At 42.2% G+C, this 19,904-nt stretch overlaps 1 protein-coding gene across 3 annotated transcripts in view; it reads left to right on the top strand.

The window, feature by feature from the left end:
- Positions 1 to 19,904, top strand: part of SELL (selectin L) — a 195,627-nt gene that overhangs the window by 91,851 nt on the left and 83,872 nt on the right. For 2 of the 3 annotated variants that reach the window (XM_040359713.1, XM_040359714.1), the window contains 2 exons: positions 5,493 to 5,678; positions 17,799 to 17,984. In XM_040359713.1, coding sequence (XP_040215647.1) covers positions 5,493 to 5,678; positions 17,799 to 17,984 — 372 coding nt within the window. The remainder of the gene's footprint in view (positions 1 to 5,492; positions 5,679 to 17,798; positions 17,985 to 19,904) is intronic. The other variant, XM_040359715.1, reaches the window with a different exon arrangement.

Genomic DNA, 19,904 nt, shown 5'->3' on the forward strand with positions numbered 1-19,904 from the left:
ATACTAAACCAGAGACACAATGCCATTTCATAAGTAAACATCAGCAACTATGGGGGGATGCATGACATATTAACAGTTCTCTATAAATGATACTGTATATAAAAAGAAACCAAAGTCCCCAGGCCATATTACCAAAATCATACTGGGTTAATGTTGCTGGAGCCAAAGTGGTCCCAATCTACTAATGGGATTCTGTGTAACATTTTATCATGTTGGTAGTGTCAGAATTGACCAAAGTAATACAATTATTAAAAAAAATCTCTGAATAATCAAAATTGCAAAAAAAAGAAGGAAGATTACAGAAGAGTTATCATTTAGTGTTCTAACTGAGACTGAGTAAGGTACATGTTTAAAAAGTAATTGTGTATTTAATTACATACATCTGAGTGATGTTTTGAAACTTGAAAATAATCAGCAAGCTAAGGTATAAACTTGTTCAAAATATATATAATAAATGAAATGCATACCTGGTAACTCAGAAAAATGTTTAGAAAAATTATTAAAAAATTACATGAGACAGGACATGAAAAAACTTCAGTGTTCTAGCTGATGAGAAGAACTGGAAAGAAATGCTGTAAGGTAAGAATGCTTTCAAAAATATAATTTAATTGTTTACTTTTATCAATTTTTGGAAATGTAAAGTTAGTGAACAGAAGAAAAATCTAAATCAAATTAATATTTGGTGTGATTACCCTTTGGCTTCAGGGCTCCCAATGCCGCGACTACCCCTTGGGGTCAGTTCAGTGCTCAAACACACAGGAGACCGTGACCTCCTAGCGCGTGGAAGTTCAGGGGCAGGTGCAGCAGGCACTCGCACAGACCCCGGCAACAGTCTAGAAAGCTGCGAACGCAGCCAATTGGCCACTGCTTCAGCACAAATGTCAGCCAGCATGGTCTCAAGGTCCGCCATTGTTAAAGCAAACAAACTGCCCCACCCTACTATCATCCAATAAGGTGATTCTTGAGAATCATACCACTATTAATAAATTCTTATTAACCCCTACCTTACCATAGCCTTCCTGATCAAACCCCATCATGTAGGCCCTACGCTTATTCTGCGCCTGAGCTCCTGGCCTATACTCATGGGTGTAGGAACCGGGGGGGACAGGGGGGATGCATCCCTCCCAGGAAATAATGCAGGGGGGACAGGTATGGTAAAATTCCCCCCAAGTTAGGAGGACTTGTTCTGCACCGAGGTCGGGTGACACTGTCTAACAGACTCCCAAGGGCCTCCCTGGCTCTGGCTGCTCTGTTTAGTATTTTTTCTGTTACCTGGAACAACCCCAGTGCTGTGTGCTGTGGCCGAAATGGTATGGTCTGGTTTATGTTTTCCCCTGCTAGCTCCACCCACCACTGCTGAGAAGCCGAGCTGAGTGTGTCATTCAGCGCGGGGGTGACTGCTGCTGTTACACACTGTGTCCACACCAACTTCTGGAGTCTGAAACTGAGAGCCCCAGGTGAGCTGATGATAGGGGGGTGTATGGGTTGTGAGAAGAGGCTGGTGTGTGTCTGCCCTCTGCCATTCTGACTGTGCTGGTCTGGTAGAGAAGGGGGAGGTTGCTGTGTAGGGGGGCTTGCAAAATGGAGGCTTGTGCTATGTACTGGTTGTAGAATAGAGGCATGTGCTATTTACTGGTTGTAGAATGCAGGCATGTGCTATGTACAGGTTACAGAATGGAGGCATGTGCTATGTACAGGTTACAGAATGGAGGCATGTGCTATGTACAGGTTACAGAATAGAGGCGTGTGCTATGTACAGGTTACAGAATGGAGGCATGTGCTATTTACAGGTTGTAGAATGCAGGCATGTGCTATGTAAAGGTTACAGAATGGAGGCGTGTGCTATGTACAGGTTACAGAATGGAGGCATGTGCTATGTACAGGTTACAGAATGGAGGCGTGTGCTATGTACAGGTTACAGAATGGAGGCATGTGCTATGTACAGGTTGTAGAATGCAGGCATGTGCTATGTACAGGTTACACAATGGAGGCGTGTGCTATGTACAGGTTACAGAATGGAGGCGTGTGCTATGTACAGGTTACAGAATGGAGGCGTGTGCTATGTACAGGTTACAGAATGGAGGCGTGTGCTATGTACAGGTTACAGAATAGAGGCGTGTGCTATGAACAGGTTACAGAATGGAGGCATGTGCTATGTACAGGTTACAGAATGGAGGCGTGTGCTATGTACTGGTTGTAGAATGCAGGCATGTGCTATGTACAGGTTACAGAATGGAGGCATGTGCTATGTACAGGTTACAGAATAGAGGTGTGTGCTATGAACAGGTTACAGAATGGAGGCATGTGCTATGTACAGGTTACAGAATGGAGGCATGTGCTGTATATTGCTGTGTGACCACCACCCACCTATAGTAGCTAAGCTGTGAGCTTACCTGATAAAGGGGGGGGGGTGTTGCTTTGTTCACCACCCAGGTATAGAGTAGATGAGCTATCTTCAGCCAAGGTGACATAAATTGACCTGCACCCACATCTTGCAGCCATCAGACCTGTCCGGCAAGCAGCATGTCACCAAAGCATCTTGCCATCTTCCCTGTGGCCATCAGATCCCGTCTGCGGTCCAGCAAGCAACACGCCTTGTCTGCAGGTCAGTTCCAAAACCCAAATTAAATCATCAATGCCAATGATGCCATTGTCTGCTGTCCCCTGGGACAGATCCAATCCAGAGATCGTTATAAAGTGCGATCTCTGGATCTGTCCCTGAGGACGGCAGACAATGCAAAGTATGAGCCATGCCTTGTATTGACAGTGTCTCCCCATCTCACTCTGATGTCTCCCTCATAGCAGCTCCAGTCCAGCTCTCCACTTCCCTGACCGTGACACAATCTGTCCAAAAATAACTTATAAACAACTCCCAGTTTACTGAATAAGAATATACCTGGCGAGTAAAAATGCTGTCCCCCCCAGATTTGTAAGGGTAGCCTACACCCATGCCTATACTGTATTGTTTGTATTTGCATATTCAAATATGTTAAGGGATTTCTGCATGCACGGCTTCCGGCAGAGTTTTGCACCAAGGATCTTTGCACAAAAAGATTTCTTGTATTTTGCACAGGATTATTTGTATGTGCACATTATGAAATGTATGCATATAAGATGTTTTAGGACACTTTAGACGCCCAGACACTTTTATTATAGCACTTTGTTTAAAGGGATAGTTCACATTATAGTTATTATATATAATTAACTTAATACGTTTAAAACTAGGTCCTGAAGCCCTGATAGTGTGTAGAGGTTTTGATGGGATAAAACCTCCAGTTCTGGGTCCATGTTTTACCTGTTAGCCAAACCTCACCAATTACTTAGCTGGGCACAGGCCTTTTTATGTGAGCTTACTGAGGTTCAATGGGGTTGTTTAACTAAAGACAAATAGACTGTGCACTTTAGTGTGCAGTTACTCCAGAGCTTATTAATTAAGAGGAAGCTCTGTTGACTTTCAGCATCCAATCACATGCAAGAAAAAATGCTGTTTTCATATTTTCCTTGCAGGAGGTTGGGTATTCTTTGCTTCCACTAATTTAAGTTCTGGAGCAACTGAAATTGCAGAGTACAACTGTACTTACAAAGTGCACGGTCTATTTGCCTTTTGCTAATCAACCCCAATGTCTCTCTCTATCTGCTATGTGACAGCCCACTGAATGTAATGTGGGGGGACCCCATAGGTCAGGTAGTTACTTAACATCAGTTAGTGGCTAGAATGAGCAAATGTGCTTTTTGTTTTATGTTATGGATTTGCTAAATGGTTTATGGTTATTGTAATTGCCATGTTAGTAAGAACTAACTCCCAGTTTGATGGATTCCAGCAAAACTCCAGTGTCAATATCCAATTATTTCTACTGTTATTCCTGATTCACACTACTGCCGAGTACACACAATTGGAATTTCCGACAAGAAAACCGTGGATGTTGGCTTAAACTTGTGTTGCATACACACGGTCATACAAATGTTGTTGGAAATTCCGAACGTCAAGAACGCAGTGATGTACAACACTACGACGAGCCGAGAAAAGTTCAATGATTCCGAGATGCGTAGGATTTTTGTGCGTCAGAATTGCATAGAGACGATCGGAATTTCCTACAAGAACTTTTTCCCGCCTGAAAATTTGAGAACCAGCTCTCAAATTTTTTGCTGTCGGAAATTCCGGCAGAAAATGCCCGATGATACGCCGCATAAGTCCACGGATGCGCCGTCATATCTATGCGCCTTATTCAGCAAACAAGATACGCCTGAATTTTGGCTTCATACGACCAACGTAAGTCTCCTACGCCGTCGTAACTTGGGCGCATATTTACGCTGGCCGCAAGGGGCGCTTCCATTGATTTACGCATCAAATATGTAAATGACCTAGATACGCCGATTCACGAACGTACTTACGCCCATCGCTGTGATCTATGCCGTTTAGGTAAGGCGTACGTCCGGCGTAAAGTTAAGCCTCATAAAGCAGGGGTTAGTCATGCTAGGATATGGACGTCGCAACAGCCGTCAGATTTTACGTTGTTTGCGTAAGTCGTACGTGAATGGGGCTGGGCGTAGGTTACGTTCACGTCGAAGGCATTGAGCCATCGTATCTTAGGAAGTATATGCGACGTGATTCTGAGCATGCGCGCACATGCGCTGTTCGTTCGGCCCTTCATTTACATGGGGTCACGATTCATTTTAATACATCACGCCCACTACCTGCCTACTTTGAATTAGGCAGGCTTACGCCGGCCCATTTACGCTACTCCGCCGTAACTTAGGGAGCAAGTGCTTTGTGAATACTGGTCTTGCCTCTCTATGTTACGTCGGCGTAGCGCATATGAGATGCGCTACGCCCGCACAAAGATACGCCACTCTACGTGAATCTGGGCCGTAGTGTAGTGGAAAATGAGAAAATGCAAATAGCTCCAAAACTGCATAGTTGAGAATCCAGCCTTATGCAGCTTGCAGTTTGCATATTGCAGGTGCATTTTTTAGTTTTTCAATACATGCTTTTCATCCATTGAAGTCTACGGAACCAAACTAAAGCCCCTGGCCCTTTCCATAAAATGCACAGATGTGAACTACATCCATAGGAAACCATGTTAAATGGACTGTAGTGTGTTTCTGCAAAACTGAAAATGCGCTACAAAATGCATACAGTAGGCGTGAATCCAGCCTCAGGCTGAATTCACACGTATGGATTTTTACTGCTTTTTGAATTTTGTAGATTTGCACTACAGTCCATTTACCATGGTTTTTCTGGAACATGTACTGTAGTGCAAATCTGCAAAATGCAAAAAGCACTAAAACTGCATAGGTGTGAACCAGCCTCAGAGGGAAAAAGCAATTAGCTGATTTGTTAAATCAAGTTTCAGTAAATCTTTGATACTCCATTTTTTTTTCAACAAGTTACAGAGTAACAAGAGTAATTAAATTGCAAGTGAAAAACACATTAAATTAAGAACTGGTGATATCTAATATCAGATAATAGATTCTCCTGTATTCTCTTCTAGCTGTACAATGTCCACATTTGGTAACTCAACCATCAACGTATATGAACTGTTCCCATTCTTGGGGAAATTTCAGTTTTAAATCCCAATGTCAATTTGAATGTCTTGATGGATTTTTCCTTAGTGGAACTGATAACATCCAGTGCCTTTCTACTGGAAACTGGAGTGAAGCACCTCCACATTGTTCAGGTACAGAAATTAAGTGGAAAGTATAATGTATTTTCATTGCACACATATTTTAGAGTTACTAATTTGTCTTTGCCTTACAGTATTTTTTGTGACTTTTACATACAGATGAAATTCAAAAAATTTGAATATCATGCAAAAGTTCATTTATTTCACTAATGCAATTTAAAAGGTGAAACTAATATATGAGATAGACTCATTAATTATTACATGTAAAGCGAGATAGTTCAAGCCGTGATTTTTCATAATTGTAATGATTATGGCTTACAGCTCATGAAAACCCCAAATCCACAATCTCAGAAAATTAGAATATTGTGAAAAGGTGCAATATTCTACGCTCACAGTGTCCCACTCTAATCAGTTAATTAAGCCATAACACCTGCAAAGGGTTCCTGAACATGTAAATGGTCTCTCAGTCTGGTTCAATAAGAAGCACAAAGACTGCTGACCTGGCAGTTGTGCAGAAAACCATCATTGACACCCTCCATAAGGAGGGAAAGCCTCAATAAGTATTGCAAAAAAAGTTGGATGTTCCCAAAGTGCTGTCCCAAAGCACATTAATTGAAAGTTATGTGGAAGGGAAAAGTGTGGAAGAAAAAAAGGTGCACAAGCAGCAGTGATGACCGCAGCCTGGAGAGGATTGTCAGGAAAAGGCCATTAAAAAGTGTTGGGGACTTTCACAAGGACTGGACTGAGCCTGGAGTCAGTGCATCAAGAGCCACCACACACAGACGGATCCTGGACATGGGCATCAAATGTTGTATTACTCTTGTCAAGCCACTCCTGAACAACAAACGTCAGAAGCGTCTTACCTGGGCTAAAGAAAAACAGACCTGGTCTGTTGCTCAGCAAAATAAATAATAATAAAAAAAAGCACCCCTGTCCCCCCCTGCTCTTGCACAAAAGCGATTGAAAAATCGCTGCGCAAATACTGTGTGGAAAAAAAATGCCACACCCACCATTTTAATCTGTAGGGCCTTTGCGTTAAAAAAATATATAGTGTTTGGGGGTTCAACGTAATTTTCTTGCAAAAAGAAAATATGTCTTCATGTAAACAAAAAGTGTCAGAAAGGGCTTTGTCTTCAAGTGGTTAGAAGAGTGGGTGATGTGTGACATAAGGGCCAGATTCACAGCTCAGATACTCCGTCGTATCTCTCAGAGTATCTATGCGACTGATTCATAGAATCAGTTACGCATAGATATCCCTAAGATCCGACAGGTGTAATTGTTTTACACTGTCGGATCTTAGGATGCAATACCGCGGCCGCCGCTGGGGGGAGTTTGCGTAGTAAACCAGCGTTGGGTATGCAAATTAGGAGTTACGGCGATTCCCGACGGATTTTCGCGTTCGCTACGTCGCCGCAAAGTTAGTCGTCGTTTTTGGTGCCTTAACTTTACACAGCAATCGTATTGCTGTATAAAGTATGGCCGTCGTTCCCGCGTCGAAATTTAAAAATGAACGTCGTTTGCGTAAGCCGTCCGGGAATACGGAATTATGCTACGCGTGTCGCTGTTCGAAAAAATGACGTCACGGCGCGCAAAGCACGACTGGAATTGCGAAACTGAGCATGCGCAGTAGGTCCGCGCGCCTAATTTAAATGGCACACGCCCATTTGAATTGGCCCGCCTTGCGCAGGAGGCCGCCGGCGTAGGTTTTCATCGCAAGTGCTTGGTGAATCAGGCACTTGCGATGAAAACTTGCGGCGGTGTAACGTATCTACAATACGTTACGCCGCCGCTCACCTACGTGAATCTGGCCCTTAGCTTCTAAATGTTGTGCATAAAATGCCAGGACAGTTCAAAACCCCCCCAAATGACCCCATTTTGGAAAGTAGACACCCCAAGCTATTTGTTGAGAGGCATGTTGAGTCCATGGAATATCTTATATTTTGACACAAGTTGCGGTAAAAAGACAAATTATTATTATTTTTATTTTTTTGCACAAAGTTGTCACTAAATGATATATTGCTCAAACATGCCATGGGCATATGTGAAATTACACCCCAAAATACATTCTGTTACTTCTTCTGAGTATGGGGATACAACATGTTGGAGACTGAACATTGTTTCATGCTATGTTATACATTGCTTGGTTTATTTCCCTGTGTATTTGGAGTATGTCCACTAGATGTCACTATACACAGATAGTCTATCATAATGTTCTTTGTGTTAACTATCTGTTACTGCATCTTTCCTGTTATCTATGGTTGTTTTTTTTCTATATCTTGTGTGCTAACATGAGCACCATGCTCTCTGCTGTATGTCTCTTCAATACAAATGAATCCAAGTAAACTACAGCCATCCATATATGTCTGATTATTCTTTGCATCATCTGCACCAGCCAACAAAGGTTATGGGCCCAGACAACGTGAATCATCAGACAGCTGGAACAGAGGCCTAGTCTTCATCTGCACACCATCTTTGATCAAGCTGCGGAGGAAATCTGCTCTGAGGTATCCAGGTGTTTGGAATACGAGCAAGGTACATTAATCATGGCTAGCAGCGGGGATCTTAAACTGGGGATCACTAAGCTAAATAGTGACAACTACCAGATGTGGAAGTTCAAGATGGAGATGTTGCTGAGCAAAGATGACACATGGGATGTCCTCACCACAGACAGGCCGGATGTAGACAACCAGGAGTGGGATAAGAAAAACAGACAGGCAAGAGCCACAATAGCCCTACTGGTAGAAGATGAACAGCTTATCCACATAAAAGGGGAAGATACTGCCAAAGGTATGTGGAATGCACTCCGTAGATTACATGAGAGCTCTAGCTTAAACAACAAGTTATATTTACTAAGGAAGCTGTACCAGTCCAAACTGACTCCAGAAGGGGATATGCAAGAACATATAAGAAGCGTGCTGGAGATTGTTGCACAACTCAGGGACCTCGGAGAGGAGATCAAAGATAACCATGTGACAGCAATACTTTTATGCAGCCTGCCAGAGTCATACAACCCTCTGATTAATGCATTAGAGACAAGATCTGAAGCAGAACTCACATTACAGTTAGTGAAATCTCGACTTTCAGATGAATACAAGCGCAGAAAGGAGCAAGCTTCTCACAGGCAAGAGAGCGATACAGGAGCAGCACTTAAAGCAACAGACACTAAGATGCCAAACTGGAAGGCCAAACTATGTTTCCGGTGTAACAGGGCTGGGCATTTCAAGCGCGACTGTCCATTGTGGAGGAATGAGCAGAGGGAAAAAGATCCCAATCAGGCACTCATAACCATGATGAAAAACAACGACCAAGCAGCGTGGCACGGAACTTTTAAAGTGACAGATGCCGTCACCAACCATAAATGGTATATAGATTCTGGAGCAACAAGTCACATGACCAACGACAGAGAATTCTTTGTAGAGCTCAATCCAGACAAGAAAGAAGCCATATATCTTGCAGACGGGAGTTGCACAACTGCTGAAGGAACAGGACATGGAATAGTCACTTGTAAAAATGAGGATGGACAAGTGTTAAAAATACCAATGACGGATGTATTGTATGTTCCCGGACTCAATGACGGCCTTATATCAGTCAGGCGACTGGCAAGCAAAGGACTAACCACAACGTTTAAAGGTGACCAATGCACTATCCAAGATGGGGAAAGAGTGATAGCAACAGCTAAAGCGGGCAAGCACCTTTATGAACTTGATGTTGTTGAGCAAGAAACAAAGCTCTGCACACATAAACACAAGAACTGTATTCATTTATGGCACAGACGTCTGGGCCACAGGCACCCTGACAGCATACAGGAGCTGGCCAGACGGGATTTAACGAAAGGCTTCAAGTTAACAGGCTGCCCAAACACGCTAAGGTGTGAATGCTGCATCAAGGCCAAAGCCACCAGAGTAACCCCACCAAAGGCAAGTGAAAGCAGAGCAACAAGACCGATCGACCTAATACACACAGATGTATGCGGGCCTATGAGAACAACCACCCCAGGAGGAAATAAATACATATTAACTTTTATAGACGACTACTCAAGGTTTACAGTGACATACCTAATGAAGAATAAGTCAGAAGTATTCGACAAGCTGAAGGACTATGTTACCAAAGTAAGCAATAAATTTCACAGAAAACCATTAGTACTCAGAAGTGATAATGGTGGGGAGTACACCGGGTTTCAAGTTGAGAATACACTCAGGGAACTAGGAATAGAACATCAAAAGACTGTCCCATATACTCCAGAGCAGAACGGGGTAGCAGAGAGGAAAAACAGATCCCTGACTGAAATGATCAGATGCATGTTGACTGATTCTGGACTCCCTGAAAAATATTGGGGAGAAGCAGCACAAACGGCCACCTACTTACAAAACAGATTACACTCCAAGGCAACAACCAAAACTCCATACGAGCTATGGCACAGTCGAAAACCAAGCATAGGACACCTCAAGGTATTTGGAAGCAAAGCTTTTGCTTACATTCCGGGAGAAAAGCGCAGCAAGCTCCAGAATCGAGCAATTGAAGGTGTCTTTGTTGGTTATGCCGACAACACCAAAGGATATAGAATCATAGACCCGAAGACAGATAAAGTGACAATCAGCAGCAGCGTAACATTTATCGAGGACCCGAGAAATGAAGTAACGGAGCCAGCCATGCCAAGAGCAGAAGAACCAAATAACGCTGAGCAGGTTTTCTTTCCCATGGAACGAACCCCCGAAAGTGATACTGTGTCACAGAAAAGACTGGAACAAACTGAACCAGCTAATGACGCTGAACCAAGACGCTCAATGAGGGAAAACAGAGGTAAACCCCCCAACAGACTCTCGTACAAAGTAGAAACATCCTGCGTAAGAGAACCCACTTGTTGGAAAGACATAACACAACTCCCAGAGAGGGAAGCCAAGAGATGGATAAAGGCAGCTGAGGAAGAAATCATCTCACTACAGGACACGCAGGCTTGGGTACTAACGCAACTGCCGGCCAAAAAGAGGGCAATTGGGTGTAAATGGACTTTCAAGGTCAAGTACAACACTGATGGCACAGTTGAGAGATATAAAGCGAGACTCGTAGCCAAAGGATACTCCCAAAAATATGGAGAAGACTACGATGAGACATTTGCCCCAGTCGTCAAACATACCACAATCAGAGCTCTACTCACAGTTGCAACTACAAAACAAATGCTAGTAAAGCACTTTGATGTAAAAACCGCTTTCCTACACAGTGACTTAACAGAAGACATCTACATGGAGCAACCAGAAGGCTTTGTAGACCCACAAAAGCCAGAACAGGTGTGTAAACTTAAGAAGGGGATCTACGGGCTCAAGCAAGCAGCCAGAGCATGGAACATGAAGATTAATGAGGCGCTTTTGAGAGAATCCTTTCAGAGGAGCAAGGCCGATCCCTGCCTATACACCAAGAAACTAAATGGTAGGTGGATCTTTGTACTCATTTATGTAGATGATCTGTTAGTATGTTATGAGCAAGAAGGGGATTGTTCCAGACTGCTGGAGGTCTTAAACATGGACTTTGAAACAAAAGATCTAGGTGATGTCAAACACTTCCTAGGCATGCAGATAGAAAGAGAAGAAGATGGTAGTTTTCTTATTAACCAGAGTCACAAAATACAGGAAGTAATTGAAACTTTTGGGCTCAATGATGCCAAACCAGTCAACTCGCCTATGGAGACAAATTATCTTAAAGAATTAAACAACTCAATTAACCCCTTGCAAAATGACTCACAATTCAGAAGGGCAATGGGGAAGTTACTATACATAGCTACAGTGGCAAGGCCTGACATAGCTACAGCAGTGGGATTCTTATGCAGAAAAGTATCCCAGCCAACCCAGATGGACTGGAACGCAGCAAAAAGGATCATACGCTATTTGAAGGGAACAATAGACTTTAAACTGAAATTTTCATCAACAGGGAAGAGTGGTCTGACTGGATATGTGGATGCAGACTGGGCAGGTGACCCCAGTGATCGGAAATCCACCAGTGGACACCTGTTTCTATTTAAAGACGGTCTGATCAGCTGGACCACCAGAAAACAGTCCACAGTGACACTGTCCTCCACCGAAGCAGAATACGTGGCCGCATCACAAGCAGGGCAAGAGGTAATCTGGTTGAGACAATTGCTGGAAGATCTAGATCAGATCCAGAAAGAGTCCACGCCAATCTATGAGGACAACCAAGGATGTATAGCACTCGCACAGACAGAGCGGATAAACCCGAGAACCAAACACATAGACGTGAGATATCACTTCTTAAGAGACTTGCAAGAGCAAGGACAGATGGATCTACAATACTGTCCCACTGAGGAAATGTTAGCAGACATCCTTACTAAGCCTTTGCCTGCAAAGAGACATATGGATCTTACAAGAAGAATCGGTTTGTCTAATTAAGCACTTCACAATGAGAAGGGGTGTTGGAGACTGAACATTGTTTCATGCTATGTTATACATTGCTTGGTTTATTTCTCTGTGTATTTGGAGTATGTCCACTAGATGTCACTATACACAGATAGTCTATCATAATGTTCTTTGTGTTAACTATCTGTTACTGCATCTTTCCTGTTATCTATGGTTGTTTTTTTTCTATATCTTGTGTGCTAACATGAGCACCATGCTCTCTGCTGTATGTCTCTTCAATACAAATGAATCCAAGTAAACTACAGCCATCCATATATGTCTGATTATTCTTTGCATCATCTGCACCAGCCAACACAACACATGTGTGGGACTTTCTGGGAGCCTTCAGGCTTTCTAAGGGTGTAAATTTTTGATTTCACTCCTCACTGCCTATCACAGTTTCAGAGGCCATGGAATGCGCAGATGGCACAACCCCCCCAAATGACCCCATTTTGGAAAGTAGACACCCCAAGCTATTTGCTGAGAGGTATGGTGAGTATATTCTATATACTCACCATACCTATATTATATTCATATATTCATATATATGATCTCGCTTTTTGTCACAAAGTTTGGAAAATTACAAAAAAAAATGTCTTTTTTAATTTTCAAAAACAAATGAGAGCTGTAAAATACTCACCATGCCTCTCAGCAAATAGCTTGGGGTGTCAATTTTCCAAAATGGAGTCATTTGGGTGGGTTTTGTGCTATTTTGACATTTTATGGCCTGCAAAACTGTGATAGGTAGTAGAAGTGGAATCAAATTGGTTTTCGGGGCCCCGTACACAACTAGGCTCTGAAAAAGTCCCACAAACGTGGTATCCCCGTACTCAGGAGAAGCAGCAAAATGTATTTTGGGGTGCAATTCCACATATAACCATGGAATGTGTGAGCAATATATCATTTAGTGACAACTTTTTTTTTGTCATTATTCAATCACTTGAGACAAAAAAATATTATTCAATGGGCTCAACATGCCTCTCGGCAATTTCCTTGGGGTGTCTACATTCCAAAATGGGGTCATTGGGGGGGGGGGGGTTGTACTGCCCTGCCATTTAGCACCTCAAGAAATTAGATAGGCAGTTCCAGAAAATGTACCCTAGTTTGTAGACGCTATAACTTTTGCGCTTATTGACCTTTTTTTACTAAAGACATGTGGCTGAATACATGTTGGCCTAAATGTATGATTAAAATTGAGTTTATTCGATTTTTCTTATAACAAAAAGTATACAGTGACCCCGGTGATGGGATGACTATTGCACAACATACCTGAACCAACATTTGCAGCAGACTTGCAAAATGTATGCAAAGAAAGTTGATCTGTAGTCATGCAATGCTTGCTGCAATTGTGCAACAAACTTATGAAGCCTGGCAAGTCTAGCAAGTCATTTTCAAACTTGCAGCTCATTTGCTTGCTATCTAGGATATGATTGAAGATTGTCCAGAATAGCATGTAGCACTGCATTGACTGTGTATGTATAGTTTCCGGCAAAGTTTTGCACTAAGGACATTTGCACAAATAGATTGTTTGTATTTTGCACATGCCTGGGGTATTGTCCAAGTAACGGCTGTTATGCCACTTACCCAAATACTGCCTTGCCTTAACCAATAACTCAGACCAGACATACATTTTTTATGCTAGAGGGCGGGAGAATCTTGTCCGTTGCTGTCCTCTGTCAGACTAAAGCTAGAGGGCCGCCTCCCACCTAGTAACCCCTTAGGACCACCCTGTCCACACCCTGCCCCACCCTACTATCCTCCAATAAGGTGATTCTTGATAAATCATACCACTTTTAATAATTTCTTATTAACCCCTAGCTTACCATAGCCTTCCTGATCAAACCCCATCATTTAGGCCCTACGCTTATGCTGTGCCTGGCCTGGGCTCCTGGCCTATACTTGCCTGTGGTATTGTCCAAGTACCGACTGTTATGCCACTTACCCAAATACTGCCTTACCTTAACCAATAACTCAGACCAGACATAAATTTTTTGGGTTTAAATGGCCATAGCAGCCCCTTTATTACAATAACCAACCATAAAAAACTCTTTATTACATAATGTACAAAATGGTGATAAACCGGAACAACATACCATAACCTCTCTGACTGAACATAAACTGCCTGTTTTTATGTCTGAGGATTTTTGAAGGCACCCTTGACTGACCAACTAGCTGTATCTGGCACCACCTTGCCTTTCCACGGCCCCCAGCCGTAACTTACGCCAGCTCGGGGACAATTGTTTGGCCTATTTACCAGCCGATACAGCCAACTGCCCCACTAAGTGTTACGTCCGACCTTATTAGGGGAGGTACACCCATACCATAGATGGGCCCAACTCCTCGTTCTCTAAAGAGTGTAACCATCCCCGCCTTCAAAAACCCTATGACCTCTGCCTGCTGCCATGACAATCTGCAATCCCCGACTAATCTCAAACTAAACAGACAACAAATAACACATCCGTAGACAACCACTTCCAAATTGGGGCGGGAGAAACTTGTTCGTTGCTGTCCTCTGTCAGACTGAAACTAGAGGGCTGCCTCCCACCTAGTAACCCCTTTGGACCACCCTGTCCACACCCTTCCCCACCCTACTATCCTTCAATAAGGTGATTCTTGAGAATCATGCCATTATTCATAATTTCTTATTAACCCCTACCTTACCATAGACTTCCTGATCAAACCCCATCATGTAGGTCCTATGCTTAGGCTGCACCTGAGCTCCTGGCCTATACTGTATTGTTTGTATTTGCATATTAAAATATGTTAAGGGATTTCTGCATGCACGGCTTCCGGCAGAGTTTTGCACCAAGGATTTTTGCACAAAAAGATTTCTTGTATTTTGCACAGGATTATTTGTATGTGCACATTATTAAATGTATGCATATAAGATGTTTTATGACACTTTAGACACCCATACACTTGTTTAAAGGGATAGTGCACATTATAATTATTATGGGAAGTGAAAAAATGCGCATACCAAAAAAAAAACCTAAAACAGCAGCAAACTCAAATTGTTATACAACATAAAAGACGGATGTTAAAAGATGGGAGTTGCGCTAAAAATTATATATGGGTGAACATATGAAATAAAAAAATAAAAAGGAGCTGTGCCAGAGACAGCTCGTGGGGTTAACCAAAAAATCAACAAATTATAAGTCCCAATAAATGTGCATATATAAATTGGTAGAAAACTTGGTTGAAAAGTTCCTAATATTAGTCCATAAACTAAGAGGTGAATCCAATTCTGTGGTTAAGGTTGGGACAATATCCAAGTGAGAGCGTTCAGGATTAACCCTTACCAGAAGCATAGATCCCCAAGGATCAAAAAGAGCCATCCATAATGTAGCCACAAATAGATCCAACATGGAGCGGTGCAGGAGTTCTTACTTCCGTGGAATTCCCGTGATCAAGTCTATCTGAAGACGAAACGTTGGGAGGTTGGCGTGCTGACGTCACCGCGTACTGAGGACGTGTCTCGTTTGTTTGTTCGCCGGCCGGCTACAATTTGTCCTTGCTGTTTTTACACATTTTAAACTGTAAGTGCTCTACTTTTTTATCGATTAAACCTTGGCGGTATTTCACTATGTGAGTTTGCATATCTTTCATGGTTCCTGGCTACCTGACCTCTGGACTGAAAGGACTTGCTTGACAAACGCCTCTTTGCTGTAGATCGTAACACACTGACATGCAACACTGATCCTTTGAGGGTCGCCTTGTTCCGGTAAGGGTCAGTGTGTCTTTTTGACCCCAGCCTTACTGCACAGTGTTTGTCAACATTAGTCACTGGGAGTTAGTCTGTGTCTGCTCACCATACGTTTTTGCACTATTTTTTTCTTTTGTTCTTTTTTCACTGGGCTGAGTCCACGGAAGTAAGAACTCCTGCACCGCTCCATGTTGGATCTATTTGTAGCTACATTATGGATGGCTCTTTTTGATCCTTGGGGATCTATGCTTCTGGTAAGGGTTAAGCCTGAACGCTCTCACTTGGATATTGTCCCAACCTTAACCACAGAATTGGATTCACCTCTTAGTTTATGGACTAATATTAGGAACTTTTCAACCAAGTTTTCTACCAATTTATATATGCACATTTATTGGGACTTATAATTTGTTGATTTTTTGGTTAACCCCACGAGCTGTCTCTGGCACAGCTCCTTTTTATTTTTTTATTTCATATGTTCACCCATATATAATTTTTAGCGCAACTCCCATCTTTTAACATTATAATTATTATGTATAATTAACTTAATACGTTTAAAACTAGGTTCTGAAGTGTGTAGAGGTTTTGATGGGATAAAACCTCCAGTTCTGGGTCCATGTTTTACCTGTTAACCAAACCTCACCAATTACTTAGCTGGGCACAGGCCTTTATATGTGAGCTTACTGAGGTTCAATGGGGTTGATTAACTAAGGACAGATAGACTGTGTACTTTAGTGTGCAGTTACTCCAGAGCTTAGTAAATAAGAGGAAGCTCTGTTGACTTTTAGCATCCAATCACGTGCAAGAAAATTGGGTATTCTTTGCTTCCACTAATTTAAGCTCTGGAGCAACTGAAATTGCAGAGTACAACTGTACTTACAAAGTGCACAGTCTATTTGCCTTTTGCTAATCAACCCCAATGTCTCTCTCTATCTGCTATGTGACAGCCCACTGAATGTAATGTGGGGGGACCCCATAGGTCAGGGAGTTACTTAACATTAGTTAGTGGCTAGAATGAGCAAATGTGTTGTTTGTTTTATGTTATGGATTTGCTAAATGGTTTATGGTTATTGTGATTGCCACTGAATAAGACATGTTAGTAAGAACTAACTCCTAGTTTGATGGATTCCAGCAAAGTCCAGTGTCAATATCCAATTATTTCTACTGTTATTCCTGATTCACACTAATGCCGCGTACACACAATTGGAATTTCCGACAAGAAAACCGTGGATTTTTTTCCGATGGAATGTTGGCTCAAACTTGTGTTGCCTACACACGGTCACACAAATGTTGTTTGAAATTCCGAACGTCAAGAACGCGGTGACGGACAACACTACGACGAGCCGAGAAAAGTTCAATGATTCCGAGCATGCGTAGGATTTTTGTGCGCTGGAATTGCATACAGACGATCGGAATTTCCTACAAGAACTTTTCCTGTTGGAAAATTTGAGAACCAGCTCTCAAATTTTTGCTGTCAGATATTCCAACAGAAAATGTCCGATGAGGCCTACACACGGTAGGAATTTCCGACCAACAGCCCACATCAAACTTTTCTTGGCGGAAATTCCGAACGCATGTACGCGGCAGTAGGCTGGATTCACACCTATGCAGTTTTAGTGCTTTTTGCACATTTTTTGCACATTTAACATCCTATGGAACATGTTCTGTAGTGCAAATCTGCAAAATGCAAAAGGCACTAAGACTGCATAGTTGCAAATCCAGCCTTATGCAGGTTGCAGTTTGCATATTGCAGGTGCATTTTTGTTTTTTTCAATACATGCTTTTCATCCATTGAAGTCTACGGAACCAAAAAAAAGTCCCTGGACTGTAGTGTATTTCTGCAAAACTGAAAATGCGCTACAAAATGCATAGGCGTGAACGAGGCCTGATAGAGAAAAGGCAATTAGCTGATATCTTAAATCAAGTTTCAGTAAATCTTTAATACTCAATTTATTTTTTCATCAAGTTACAGAGTAACAAGAGTAATTGAGTTGCAAGTGAAAAACACATTAAACTAAGAACTGGTGATATCTAATATCAGATAATAGATTCTCCTGTATTCTCTTCTAGCTGTACAATGTCCACATTTGGTAACTGAACCATCAACGTATATGAACTGTTCCCATTCTTGGGGAAATTTCAGTTTTAAATCCCAATGTCAATTTGAATGTCTTGATGGATTTTTCCTTAATGGAACTGATAACATCCAGTGCCTTTCTACTGGAAACTGGAGTGAAGCACCTCCACATTGTTCAGGTACAGAAATTAAGTGGAAAGTATAATGTATTTTCATTGCACACATATTTTAGAGTTACTAATTTGTCTTTGCCTTACAGTATTTTTTGTGACATTTACATACAGATGAAACTCGAAAAATTTGAATATCATGTAAAAGTTAATTTATTTCACTAATGCAACTTAAAAGGTGAAACTAATATATGAGATAGACTCATTACATGCAAAGCAAGATAGTTCAAGCTGTGATGTGTCATAATTGTAATGATTATGGCTTACAGCTCATGTAAAACTCAAATCCACAATCTCAGAAAATTAGAATATTGTGAAAAGGTGCAATATTCTAGGCTCAATGCGTCCCACTCTAATCAGCTAATTAAGCCATAACACCTGCAAAGGGTTCCTGAACCTTTAAATGGTCTCTCAGTCTGGTTCAATAAGAATCACAATCATGAGAAAGACTGCTGACCTGACAGTTGTGCATAAAACCATCATTGACACCCTCCATAAGGAGGGAAAGCCTCAAAAGATAATTGCAAAATAAGTTGGATGTTCCCAAAGTGCTGTCCCAAAGCACATTAATAGAAAGTTATGTGGAAGGGAAAAGTTTGGAAGAAAAAGGTGCACAAGCAGCAGGGATGACTGCAGCCTGGATAGGAGTGTCAGAAAAAGACCATTCAAAAGTGATGGGGCTTTCACAAGGAGTGGACTGAGGCTGGAGTCAGTGCACCAAGAGCCACCACACACAGACAGATCCTGGACATGGGCTTCAAATGTCATATTCCTCTTATCAAGCCACTCCTGAACAACAAATAACATCAGAAGCATCTTACCTGGGTTAAAGAAAAACAGACCTGTCTGTTGCTCAGTGGTCCAAAATCCTCTTTTCTGATGTCAGCAAATTTTGCATCTCATTTGGAAACCAAGGACCCAGAGTATGGAGGAAGAATGGAGAGGCACACACTGCAAGATGCTTAAGGTTCAGTGTGAAGTTTCCACAGTCTGTGTTGATTTGGGGAGCCATGTGATCTGCTAGTGTTGGTCCACTGTGCTTCATTAATGCCTCATACACACAATCAGGAAAACCGATGTTTTTTTTCAGAAGGAAAATGGCTAAAATGTGTCTTGCATACACACTAATCTTGTCTGAAATTCCGAACGTCAAGAACGCGTGACGTATAACACGTACGACAAGCCAAGATCAATGAAGTTCAATAGGCAGTTCGGCTCTTATGCTTGATTCTGAGCATGCACGTTTTTTTTTGCGTTGCAATTGCATACAGACGACACGATTCGAGATAGGAATTTTTCCTGTCACAAAAATTGAGATCCTGCTCTCAATCTTTTCTTGGCAGGAAAACTGACAGAAAAAAGGTGATGGAGCATAGACACGGTCGGAATTCCTGACAAAAACGTCACATCGCACTTTTCTTGTCAGGAAAACTGATTGTGTGTATGAGGCATAAGTCCAGGGTCAACGCAGCCGTCTACCAGGAGATTTTGGAGCACTCCATGCTTTCTTCCGCAGACAAGCTCTATGGGGATGATGACTTCATTTTCCAGCAGGACTTGGCACCTGCCCACACTGCCAAAAGCACCAAAATCTGGTTCAATGACCGTGGGATTACTGTGCTTGATTGGCCAGCAAACTCGCCTGGGCTGAACCCCATAGAGAATCTATGGAGCATTGCCAAGAGAATGATGAGAGACATGAGACTGAACAATGCAGAAGAGCTGAAGGCCGCTATTGAAGCATCCTGGTCCTCCATAACACCTCAGCAGTGCCACAGGCTGGTAGCTTCCATACCACGCCGCATTAAGGCAGTAATTGCTGCAAAAGGGGCCCAAACCAAGTACTGAGTACATATGCATGCTTATACTTTTCAGAGGTCCGATATTGTTCTAGGTACAATCCTTGTTTTATTGATTGCATGTAATATT

Source organism: Rana temporaria, chromosome 7, assembly GCF_905171775.1.
Source record: "Rana temporaria chromosome 7, aRanTem1.1, whole genome shotgun sequence".
Classification (NCBI taxonomy): domain Eukaryota; kingdom Metazoa; phylum Chordata; class Amphibia; order Anura; family Ranidae; genus Rana; species Rana temporaria.